This window comes from Pelophylax lessonae (assembly GCF_965119305.1).
Source record: "Pelophylax lessonae genome assembly, chromosome: 4".
In the NCBI taxonomy this organism is placed as follows: domain Eukaryota; kingdom Metazoa; phylum Chordata; class Amphibia; order Anura; family Ranidae; genus Pelophylax; species Pelophylax lessonae.
The window spans coordinates 355,026,687-355,039,575 of record NC_138771.1 but is presented as its reverse complement, the minus strand read 5'-3'; the positions used below and the strand labels follow the sequence as shown (position 1 = coordinate 355,039,575).

The 12,889-nt window shown below is 47.4% G+C and overlaps 1 protein-coding gene across 3 annotated transcripts in view; it reads right to left on the bottom strand.

Annotated features, from left to right (window-relative positions):
- Nucleotides 1-12,889, bottom strand: part of AFF4 (ALF transcription elongation factor 4) — a 216,451-nt gene that overhangs the window by 104,687 nt on the left and 98,875 nt on the right. For all 3 annotated transcript variants that reach the window (XM_082254480.1, XM_082254481.1, XM_082254482.1), the window contains one exon: nucleotides 8,355-8,399. In XM_082254480.1, coding sequence (XP_082110606.1) covers nucleotides 8,355-8,399 — 45 coding nt within the window. The remainder of the gene's footprint in view (nucleotides 1-8,354; nucleotides 8,400-12,889) is intronic.

Genomic DNA, 12,889 nt, shown 5'->3' with positions numbered 1-12,889 from the left:
TTTTGCAAAAAAAAACTGCAATCTCTGGCTGAGACTGAAACAGAAGGTCCCGCAATCGCTCCCAGGGGGGTCTGCAGGTGAAATATTATCCTGGGATTATCCTACATGGTTACACTTTTTAAAATATTTGGGCAGTGTCTCTTTAAGACTGCCAAAAACGCTTTAAGTGCGGGCTCACAATCCCTGGTTATTATAAGATAGAGTGAATGAAGAAAAACCCACAGGGAACCCCAGGAAAAACGTTAGACTACAGGAGACTTCCAGCTCGATCTGTGCAAAAACTAAACTGACACTGACAGTACAGGAAGAGGAAGAGAAAACTCAGCCTTTATATTTTAAACAACTATGCCGAAATTCCTGTCCAGCCTATGGACCTCAGGAAAATGGCCGCTCATGCATTCTCAATGGGGAATTATAGAAAATGGCTGCCCATATAATCTAATGGGAATATAAACATTATGGTCCACAGCAAAATGGCGGCCCCTACGGCGCGCCATGCCGTCTCCAAGACCCCCAAAAGGGGGCCCAGAACAATAGGCATTGGAAGGTCCATGCCTAGGTGCCCACACAGGACAAGTCACCCCCCTCAAATGAGCCACAACGACCGCATTATTACTGCCCCCCAAGGTAAAAACCTGCTAGGGGTAGGGGAATGCCGAGGGGTTCACAGGACTAGTCTTCCGAGGTGCCAGGCGCACCGAGGGAGCCACTAAGGTCCGACTATTCCAGGAAAGGGCCCATATTCGCCCAGAGACCGCCAGGGGTTTTTGGGGGGACAACTTACTCACGATACCATGGTACCAGGTGGGCGCCATTCTGAAACATCACCTCCCATCCAGGATAGGGGTGCTGTCAGCCACGGGGAAGCTGCGACTCAGGGCGTTCCAGGTCGTGTGCGTCCCAGTGAGACCGGCCACTCGCAGGCTCGTCCCCATCCGTCGGGTAACTGTTGTGGCAAGGCCTAGTTCTGGACTATAACCTGCTTAGCTCGCTAGCCAGGCTGGGAGACCTTAAGGATCTAGATTATCCAGTGTGAAACCTCAGTCGGCTGTTGCTTGTAGTTCCTCTGGGTCTTGGTCCTCAGGAACTAACTAGTGAAAATAAAAAAAAAAAATCACAAACTAACAAACTTTCCTAGAATAGCGAAGACCGAAGTCCCAGCAGGAGGCTAGGTCCTATTCCTTAAACAAGGCAGAAACAAACTGCTTGATGATAGCAGGGTGTGTAGGGTAATGCCTGCAGGGACAGCCCCCATAGGTGTGGTTAAGCTTTTTTCCTGCCTAGTGCCTATTTCTGACAGGAGGAGCATAACAACCCTATAGTCTCTGACTAGATGGAGCTGCGTCTGTCGAACGATAGAGAAAAAAGAATTCTCAAAAGGGTTAAACGTAGCCAACTAGGTAACCAAAAAGCTCAAACACGAACTGAAGCTCACCTACCAGAAAAAAAACATGCCTTCAAGAGGTCGTAGCCTCTAAAACAGTGGCCTGCAAAACTTTGCAGCCAAAAGCAGCATCCACAGATGCCAGGACATCCACCTTATAAAACTTTGTGAATGTGTACACCGACGACCAGGTGGCCACCTTGCAAACCTGGACCACCGATGTCTGATGACGGAAGGCCCAGGAGGCGCCCTCGTAGAATGCGCCTTAACAGGGAAAGAAGGAGCATGACCCTTGATGCAATAGGCCACCACCGTCCACAACCGTCTGCCTGATACATCTGGAAATAGTCGCAGCAGATACAGCCTGCCCCTTATTAGAACCATCCGTAAGGACAAATAAGGAATCGAATTTGCGAATCAACTCAGTGGCCTCCAAGTACACCCTGATTGCCAGAACCAAATACAGGGAATGGAAGGCAATTTCTTTTGGATGTTTTGGCTTAGGACACAATGAAGGTAACACAATGTCTTCATCCAAGTGGAAACCTGAGAAGACCTTGGGAAGGAACGACTGACAGGGATGGAGAACTACTTTGTCCCTGTGAATCACCAAGTAAGGAGACCTCCATTTTTAGAGTTTCTCACAATTCGTGCCTCCACAAGCGCTCTCTCTTGCGCAGATGTAGTGGAAGAGGACCCCTCTTCACTGTCGAAGCATTCAGTGCGTTGACGCAGACCCCATGGAGTGTCTCGCGGCCAAATCGGCCTCAGAATCTGAGGGCGCAGAGGAAGCAGGTGAAGGCGGAGGGTGTTTTTTACCATCTTTCTTTTTAAGAGCCATATCAACTTTTGACAACAGTGACTGCAGAACTGCCGTCATGGCCGCCAGGGCAGACAGACCCAGAGGGCCCCGCAGCCTCTGAGAGTGGGTCAGGTGGTGACATGCTCTGGGGCTCCAAAGTAACCTGGGGACCACCAGCAGTGTTTGCACAAAAAAGCGGAGAATCCAACCACCGCATAACGATGGCACTACCGGTCCCAGCGCACCAGACAGTGCTGCTATAGCAGGAGGAAGGAAGGCTATATAGCCCCAGGGACTCAGCTTTAGTAGGGAGAGAGAAAGTACCAAACTGCTTTCTCCACGCCGATCAGAGAGGAAGAGAAAAGGGCCATACCGCCGCTAGAGGTCCACTGCTCCTACAGGCTACAAGAAAATGGCCATCCATAGACTTTAATGGGAAACTACTAAAAGATGGCCACTGAGCTACACAAAGATGGCCGCCGAGCTGCCATGCAGCAGCTATGGGAAAATGGTGGCACCACATGGCGAGCTCGCAACTCCCTGGACCTCAGTGACCCATCAGGTATGTCACCCAGCAAGGGGGCCTAGCTAGGGACCCCCCCTCTAGGGCATTATGCCACTAGTAAACAGCAAATTGAGCAGCCACAGCTTGCTCCCCCTCCCCCCCCCCTTCAACCACAGCTCACACACCCATCAGCACAGCCACTGCAGCCAGGGGGGTGGGGGGAGGGAGACAGCTAGAGCAGATGAACCTGCTACTGAGGGGGGTGTCATTAGGGTAGGAAGGGCACATGAGGGGCCGACCAACCCAGGGAGAGGCCCACGGCCACCCCGATTTTACCCAGGAGAGGGGGGACACTACTTACCAAACATTTGGAACCAGGCGGGTACCACTCCGAGCAGATCACCTCCCCATCTTGGTATGGGAGGTGCTGTGGGCCAGAGGTATGCTGCGACTCAGGCCGTGACCCGGTTGTGTGCGTCCTAACAACGTGTTTCACTCGCCGGCCAGCCGCCTTCCAGTAGGGCTATGTCGCGGCCGACCTAGAGTGGCGCTGTGGTCTACATGCGATCACTGGCCAGACTGGGGAGATCGTAAGGATCTAGGATATCCAGTGCATCACCCAGTTTGTCAGTTGATTGTAGTTCCCACTTGAACAGACTTGACTGTAGAAAGAAAACTGCAAAAGGAAAAAAGCTCAGTTTAAAAAAGGGGAAAAAAAAAAAAGTGCTAGGACCAAAGCTCCCAGCAAGGAGTTAGGTCCTTACTCCTGACTAGGCAGAAAAAAAATACTGAGATACTATTGCAGGAACTGGGAGTATACCCTCAAGGACTGCCCTAGAGGAGTAGTCAATTTTTTTCAGCCTAGTGTCCTACTCCTGTAGGGGGTAGCATAACCAAACGGTCAATGAATATATAAAGCTGTGTCCGTCAATGAACGAAAGAGAAAACTGGATTTTTGTACCTACCGTGAAATCCATTTCTCTGAGTTCATCGGTGGACACAGCGCTCCATAAATCATAACTAGTGGGTTATATTGCCTCCTCCAGGATTAGGACTAGGCAGAAAAAAAATACACCTGGCTACGCCCATGGGCCGTTCTCAGCTGGTATAAAACCCCTTTCTCTGCTCTAGGTAATCAGTTTAGTAGCAAAGAGTATTAGAACTTCATAGACGGGTGGGTGCTGTGTCTGTCTAACTCATAGAAAGGGATTTTACCCCAAGTACAAAAATCCCATTTTCTCTTTCGCTCGACGGGCACAGGGGGGTGGGAAAAACAACCCAAGGCTAAACCATAAGAGCCCCTAAAGAGGTCACAAGAGCCCCGTCTGAAAAAATGGGATTATTGTCTTACCGTAAAAATCCTTTTCTCTGATGTTCATTGACGGACACAGCTTCATATCTTCATTGACCGTTGGGTTATGCTGCTCTTCCTAGGAGTAGGACACTAGGCGGAAAAGGGTTAACAAAAGTTACAAGACTGAGTACGCCCGTGGAAGGTCCCAGGGGGTATACTCCCACTTCCTGCTCTAGGACATCAGTTTTGTAACAAGCAGTGTCAGAAGAATACATATCCCAACTCCACAGAGGGGTTGGTTGAGGTGTCCGTCAATGAACATCAGAGAAAAGGATTTTACAGTAAGACAAAAAAATCCAGTTTTCTCTTTCGTTTATTGATGGACACAGCTTCATATCTTCATTGACCGTTCGGATGTTCCAAAGCAGTGTCATGAGAGGAGGGCACACTGCAAAAACTGTTAAAAAAAAATGGCTAATAGAAAAAAATAGCCAACCAGGCAATAAGGAGTCCAACCAGGAACAACTGCGGCTCACCAACAGGACAAAAAAAAAAAACACCCTCAAGAGGCCGCAGCCTGCACAAATGCAGCCTGCAAATCTTTATGGCCGAAAGCAGCATTCGCAGATGCCAGGACGTCCACCTTCTACAACTTAGTGAACGTATGCACAGATGACCAGGTGGCCGCCTTGCACACCTAGGCCACCGATGCCTGATGACAGAAGGCCCAGGAGGCATTTAGCGCTTTTGAAGAATGCGCCTTGACAGGGAAAGGAGGGACCGGACCATAATGGAATAGGCCTGCACAACCGTCTGCCTGATCCACCTGGAAATAGTTGCAGCAGACACAGCCTGCCCCTTACGGGGTCCATCCGTAAGTACAAATAGGGAATTCAATGTACGAATTGTTTCAGTCGCCGCCAGGTACACCCTGATGGCACGAACCACGGGGGAGGCACCCCGAGCCTCACACCAAGTAATATATGCCTTCCAAACCCGATGATAGATCGTGCGGGAAGTACATTTTTTTGCTCTTAGAGTAGGAATCACCAAATCGGACAATCCTCTATCCTTCAGTACCTGGGCTTTCAATAGCCAGGGCGTTAAAGCCAGCGACTTTAAAGCAGGATGGAAGATTGGACCTTGAGACAACAGATCTTCTCTGAGAGGCAGCCACCAAGGAGCATCAGCGACCAGTCTTACCAACCCCGTGTACCAAGATCGGTGAGGCCAGTCAGGGGCCACCAGGATCACTGGAATCCCTCTGCTGATCCTGCGCAGAAGTCTTGGCAGGAGCTGTAAAGGAGGGAAGGCATAAATTAGATGATACTTACCCAAAGGGGCCACCAGAGTGTCTAGTGCGTCTGCAAAGGGGTCTCAAGATCTTGCTACGAACCTCTGAACCTTCCTGTTGAGACGAGAAGCCAGCAGATCCACATCGGGAGTCCCCCACCAGAGGCACAATTGTTGAAACACCTCCAGATGGAGAGACCATTTGCCCGGCCTCAGAGCCTGCCAGGTGAGGTAGTCTGCCTGCTAATTTTCCACCCCTGGAATGTGCAGAGCAGAAAGGGCTGGAACATGTCGTTCTGCCCATCTCAGAATACCAGCCACTTCTTTGGCCTCAAGGGCACTCCTTGTGCTCCCTTGATGATTGACACATGCCATATGCCTGTGGCGTTTTCTGATTGAATCCTTACCGGACACCATTGGAGAGGATCCGTCCACTGGGACAGGACAGTCTGCTCGCCCGAATTTCCAGGATGTTGGTCGACAGAGTGGCTCCTCGCGAGTCCAAACCCCCTGGGCCGAATGTCTTTCCAGGGTACCTCCCCACTCAGACAAACTGGAGTCCATGGAGATTACCGTCAGTATAAGTATAAGGGAAGGAAGGATTTTCGCTGACGAATCGCCGGAGAGCAGAGCCACCACAGCAAGGTGCCCCTCGTATCCTGGGTCAACCTGATCAGATTGTCCAGGGATCCTGGATTCCTGTCCCATTTTGCCAGGATCTCCTTCTGCAGAGGTCTTGTGTGAAACTGAGCAAACGGAACCGCCTTGAAAGTGGAAACCATCAACACCAGCCCTTGCATGCAAGTCCTGAGAGATGACCAGCTGTTGCCCAACAGCAAGTGAATTGCATGCTGCAGCTTTTGCAGTTGCTCCTTCGCGAGAAACACTCGAGCCGTGGCCGAATCCAGAGGCAATCCCAGATAATCCAACCTGTTGGACGGAGTCAGAGCTTCGCAGAGTGATTTCCAGATCATTCTGTAAGATGGAACGCAATCCTGCTCGCAAAAGAAGATCATCCAGGTATCCCAGTACCGCAATTCCTCTCTGAGTAAGGCAAGTACCAGGGCCAACACCTTCTTGAATACCCGAAGAGCTAATGTGAGACCAAAGGGTAACGCCAAGAACTGATCATTCCCTTCTCCCACCGCAATACATTGGAATACGGAGATAGGCGTCCTTGATGTCGATGGAGGCCCTGCTGAAGGGAAGCCACTACTGTGCGAATAGACTTCATCTTAAATTTTTGAACCTTCACAAAGCGATTCAAAACCTAGCACAAAAGACCCCTTTTTTTTCCATTTGACAATGGGGTACCAGAGGGGTCGGCAGGTCACAGGAGGGACCGGCCACCTGAGAATGGGCTGCTTCCATCTTAAGTTTCCCAGAGGAGGAAAAAAAAAAAGGGGGGAATAAGTTACTCACCATAACTTTAGAGACCATTTGGGCACCACTCCAGGCAGTATACCTCCCCATCTTGGAATGGGGGGAGCTGCGGGCCAGGGGTACGCTACGACTCAGGCCGCAACTCAGTTGTGTGCGTCCTTGCGAGGTGTTCCACTCGCCGCCCAGCCCCCGTCCAGTGGGGCTATGTCGCAGCCGACTGGGCGTGGAGCTAAAGTTGGCACACACTCGCTGGCCAGACTGGGGGGACCTTAAGGATCTAAAATATTCAGTGCATCACCCAGTCTTGCAGTTGATTGCAGTTCTCACAGGAACGGCTTGATTGTAGAAGGAAAAAAATAAAAACATTAAAATTGAGAAATAATGCCAGGACCAGAGATCCCAGCAGGGAACCAAGTCCTTACTCCTACTAGGCAGAAAAAAAACTGATGTCCTATAGCAGGAAGTGGGAATATACCCCCCATGGGCATAGTCAAAGTCTAGTTAACTTTTATTAACCCTTTTGCGCCGAGTGTCCTACTCCTAGGAAGAACAGCATTAGCCAATGGTCAATGAAGATATGAACCTGTGTCCATCAATGAACGAAAGAGAAATATAGGTTTAAAAAAAAATAAATAAAAAAAAAAAACACCCCTCAAGAGGGAACAGCCCCTCTTAAACAGCAGCCTGTAAAACTTTGTGGCCAAAAGAAGCATCCGCAGATGCCAAAGTATCAACCTTCTAGAATTTCATGAAAGTATGTATGGATGACCAAGTGGCCGCCGTGCAAACTTGTGATATTGAAGCCTGATGACGGAAGGCCCAAGAAGCACTCAGTGCCCGAGTAGAATGCGCAGTGGAACCCCGACCTTTAATGGAATAGGCCTGAGCCGCCTGTCTGATCCATCTGAAAATGGTAAACCGAAGAAGCAGCCAGCCCTTTTCTTGGTCCTCCGTAACCACAAAAAGCGAGTCTGACCACCGAAAAAGACTCAGTAGCTGCCAGACACACCCGAGTTGCACGAACCACATCCAAGGTATGAAAAACAAATTCCTTGGGACAAGCCGGCTTGGGACACAAGGAAGGCAACACAATGTCCTCATCCAAATGGAAGTCAGAGACAACTTTGGGCAGGAATAAAGGACAGGGGCGAAGAACTACTTTATCCCTATGGACCACTAAATAGGGACTGCAAAAGGATAATGCCGCCAAATCCGATACCCTGCGGGCCGCGAGAGAAAACAAAAAAAGATGTAAGGAAGGAGAAAATTTCTAGGACCAGAGATCCTAGCTGGGAGCCTAGGTCATCACTCCTGACTAGACAGATTAAAACTGAAGTGCAGAGAGGGGATTATACACCAGCTGAGGATGGTCTATGGGCGTAGCCAGGTGTTTTTGTTTTGCCTAGTCCTACTCCTGGAGGAGGCAATATAACCCACTAGTTAGGACTTATGGAGCGATGTGTCCATCGATGAACAAAAGAAATTAGAATTTCATGTATGTCGTACTTTTATAGGGTTCATATATTTATATTCCTTTATCTTTATCAGTTTTGATATCATTTACATCACATATTTTAGTGCTGAACTTTTTACTTAGTATTACTGACAAACGTGAAATGGTAAAACCTTTAGTTTTCACTTTTATTTCAAAGATACAGTTTATCCTTTTTGACAAAACCTAAAAAATACTTACTTTAAGAATTTCATCCACACAGCTTACATCACCGGATGCAGAAGCCTGTGTAACAGAGAAATATCCATAATAATATATATTCAGGGGTGTAGAGCAAACATATGTTATCACAAAATAAGGGGAAATGTTTGTATTACATTTGAGGCTACAGTGGTTCAGCTGCAGTAGTTACCAGGCAAGGACAAAGGCTGAAGCAGCATACTTCAAACTTACAATGCTTCACACAACAGTAACATTTTCCATAATGTGCTATAAGCAGCAAATGACTAATTACTCTAGAATGCAGTTGGTAGATGCAATATAAGAGCCAGGGGGCTCTTTAAAGGAGCAACAAAGTCCTTTGCCAGAAGGACAAAATGAAAAGAAAAAAAAAAAAAAAAAAACGAAATAGGCCCCTGATAAACATTTCACGCTTACAAGTTGGATACTGCCTCCCTAAATACACTAGTCAACAGAGAAATAACATTTTTGTACTTACTGTAAAGTCTGTTATTTGGAGTCTATTGAGGAACACTGTAATTCAGACACCGTTGGGTTATACTGTCAACTGCATGAGGTTCAGACACTGGCAAACAGATAAATTGCTAGCCAGCCTCTAAAACAACCCCCTCCTCCACTTCGCTTGCTTCAACTTTCTGGAAAAGCAGTACCAATGGCAAGAGCTCCTGAGTGGTGGAAAGCTACATACAAGCAGGCCAACAAGGGGAGAATGGGGCTTGTCTCTGCAACTCACAATCATCTTAAAGACAGTTGCCCAAATCTCAACCAGATTGCCCAGTGCAAGAATGAAGTGGCCAACAGAGGATCAACCTGATGCTCAAAACCAGGACAGAGGAGATCACCAGCAGTAGCAAATGATTCAACTTGAAAAGGACACAGAGTCTGAACCAGTAGGACAGAGGAAAAAAGAAAAAAGCACCAAAAGCAGGTGGAACAACAATCACCTGATTAAGAAACAGGCCCACAACATGAAGTGGTCAACGGAAAAACACAGGGACAATTCTCCAGAAGAATAGTTCCCAAAGGGAGCGTTAAAACCAGTTTCTAAAAAAAAAGACCAGCCAGTTTATATGAGAAGGCCAAACCCTAGACTTCTACCCCTTGGGAAAAATGATATGATTGGAAGGAGGCCACAAAACCAGACAACCGAGTTAACGATGCAAGATAACCCAAAGATGACAGAATCATCACAGCGCGGTAGCCCCCAAAAGAGTCCTGAAGAGAGCAGTAGAGGACTGAAGGGTACAATCCATGAATTCAGCATGACTAAAGGGGATCGGCTATATGAGAGGCACCTCACAAGGGTTGGCAAGGATGGAAGGTATACCCCTAAAACCCAGACTGGTGTAATAAGGGCACCAGAACAAAATTAACATCCACTTAAAAACACCCAGAGGTGTCTCTTGGGCTTGACAAAAGGACTCTGCATGACCTGCTTTAACTCCTTTACTTGAGCACCTAACATGACTATTAAGCCCCTAACCCATCCTGGTCCAGTGAACCGTCTGAAGCCATGGACCTAGGAATAGGAAACCAAGCCTCACTACTTAGAACATTTACCCTATTAAGGGAAGAACAAGGAAAGGCAACTAGGGAACCTTCCTTAAAAAGCTGCAGATCAGCCACAGAGAGAGGACATATAGCCAAGTACTCCAGGTTCCACCAAATTATCTTGATTTAACCCATCTCTAACAGGAGGCACCTGCAATAGGAATCCATCATATTCTGCCTGCTGAAGTCCAGTGCAGATTTCTGGCTGCCACACAGGAAATGGGGAACAGGTGCGCAAACATTTATTTTTGGTGCAGAGAAAACCAGCTGGAGAGAGCCAGATTCAAATGCATGGTATTATGGGAGACAGTGCAGAGAAGAGTATTACTCTTAGGACTTATTCTGGTACAATAGTTTTATTGAGGCGATTTGAAAGTTACATCAATGGGATTCCCACGCAGGGGATATAAACATTAGGTATTATGTAGTACCACATGAAGCTAAAAACAAAGAGTGCCTCTAAATGTGAAACATCGAACCACAATGGCCTTCCGACCAAGGCCGAGGTCAACACTAGGTGCCTGGGCCCTTAGGTCCAGGGGAATGTATGGGTGCAGGGGGTGCAGACTTATTCAAACAGCATTTTACTTTTTAGCTAGCTGCAGCAAGAATCCAACAGATTTTTTGCATCTGCTTTAAAAGGCAGATGAGGATAGTTGCAACTTATCAGCCTGTACAAAGCAATGACAGGCCCACAGTGGGCACAGCTGTCTGCAGGTGTTCAGATGTAAAAGCACATTGAGTGATTACATGTGGTTAGGGACAAATTGCTCCTACACACAAGCAGTTTGTGTTCAGGGGTGATCATCTGTCCCTAACCACAGGTAATAAGTCCATATGTAACTACACTTGAAAACCAGTAGACAGCTGCGACTACTATTAGCCTGATGCTGCTCTGTACAAGCTGAGTGGCTGCAATTTACTGCAACCGCCTATGAATCCAGCTGCAGCAATCCAAACGACTCTTGTCCCTGTGATAGGTAGCTACCAATGATGGCCATCTGCAAAGCCCTATCTGTCTGAATCTTGCAATTTTTAAGCCATTAGGAAGGGTGCTGACTGCCTGGGTCCAAAAGTATTGGCTGGTTCCAGAAGAGGTAATTTGAACACCCCACAATAAGTCTCCATTCACACTAATACAACTTGTCAGGCGACTTGTCAGCTTGACAAGTCACGGTCCGTTGTGTGTTACGGGAACCGTTCTAATAGGAGCGACATAAGTCGCTCAGACTTAGAAAAAGGTTCCTGTACTACTTCGGGGCGACCTGGAGCGACTTGCATAGACATTCATTCTGTGAAGTCCGTGCCAGTCGTGCCAAAGTCGCGCTTGCACGCGACTTCACAGGTCGCCCCTGAAGTCGTGCCGCTTCAGTGTGAATGCGGTGTAAGGATGCAAGAAAAGAGTAATAGGGTAAACATAACAGCAAACGTTTTGAGAAGCAGTAGGAGCCTCTGAAGAGCTCCGAGAGGCCAGGTCCTTAGTAAGGGGTAGCGACAGCCAGTAATAGTACCATGAACAACAAGAGATTTAAAACACTACCCAGTGACAGAGGATTCCCCCCCTAAGATAGTGAGAGTATAGTGATGGAAGAAAGATGAGGGAGGGGGGCGCCAACTGTCTGTATAAGATACACTCCAAAACCCAAGCTCCATTTGGACAGAGGCATGGAGTCCTGAGATGCGGGAGGAACCCAGGAAGACCAAGAAAGCTGCAATGTTTTGGCCAACAGTGCAGGAAAGAAAGTAAGAAGCAAATAAAGGGACAGCCTGTGGGCTAAAGAGGCAAACTACCTAAAGACCCATCTGAATGCACAATCAGCCCCTTCCTTGCAGAAGTGGGGGTGCACCTTCATAGAATGTTTTTTTTTTTTTGTGGATCTCTGGCTTCAAGCCATATAGGCTAAATGGGAGGTCATGCTCTGAAGGTCTGCAAGTACATACTGCCAAAGTAGATGGGTTGGGGACAGAGCACACTTTGGCCACCAGCGGGTTGCTAACCAGTGTCAAGAGCAGGGCTAAGGATACAATGTCCCTCAAAGGTTAAGCAAGTCAGATACTCTTGAACGCATCCACAGCATTCAAGGAGTATGTATACAGACATCAGTCCCATGCAAGAAACAGGCTCAGATGAATGTAACAACCCATTCCAACTGAAACACAAGGCTCCAATTTGACAAATTAAAGTCACTACCAGTATGGGACGGAGGAACGGTCGATTAAATCTGTGATTTAAGGAGTGCCTCTAACTGCTGGTCATTGGAATGCAGAAAGGTGAGCATGCCTTCAGCCAGTCTAGTGGTATTCTTGTTAAAGCGAGTCACTGGTATACAGCTGGAACAGATCACCGACCACAATAGAGGCCACAGTATAACAATATGGATCCCAGGTTCCATATTACAGGCACTGGTTAATTCTGGAGAGAACAGTATATGTCGCCAGATCTACTGTGGAAGCTATGGCAGAGTGACTGTCCTGTCTGTCGTAGATAAGATAGGTCTATGAATTAACCAGTGTAAAATAAAAAAATCTAAGTGCACTACTTTATAAAAACAACACAGTGCTACTCTCCCACCTGACAACAGAAAACCAAATGTTAACTGCAGGGCTGGTGCAGTTCTTACAAGACCTTTTCTGAATCAAGAACATGCACCCAGCTAAATAAGGTTTTAGTAAGAGCTGGTCCACACCAGACCAAGTCCAGCAAGTTTTTAAACTGCATCAAAATGCACGCACAGTGTTTTCCATGTATTCCATTTGCCTTAGTTCACATCAGTGCAGTCAACAAAAGAAGTTTGCTGTAAGGAACACATTTGGAATGCGCCAAAATGCAAACAAATCAAAAACACACTGGAAAGCACGTTTTGAATTGAAATGAAGAAAAATGCATCAAAATGCAGAAAATGAGAGATGAAGAAAAAGGCACCAGAATGCATCAAAAACACACATGAAGAAATTCTTTGGGAACACAGGAAATGTGGTGTGAA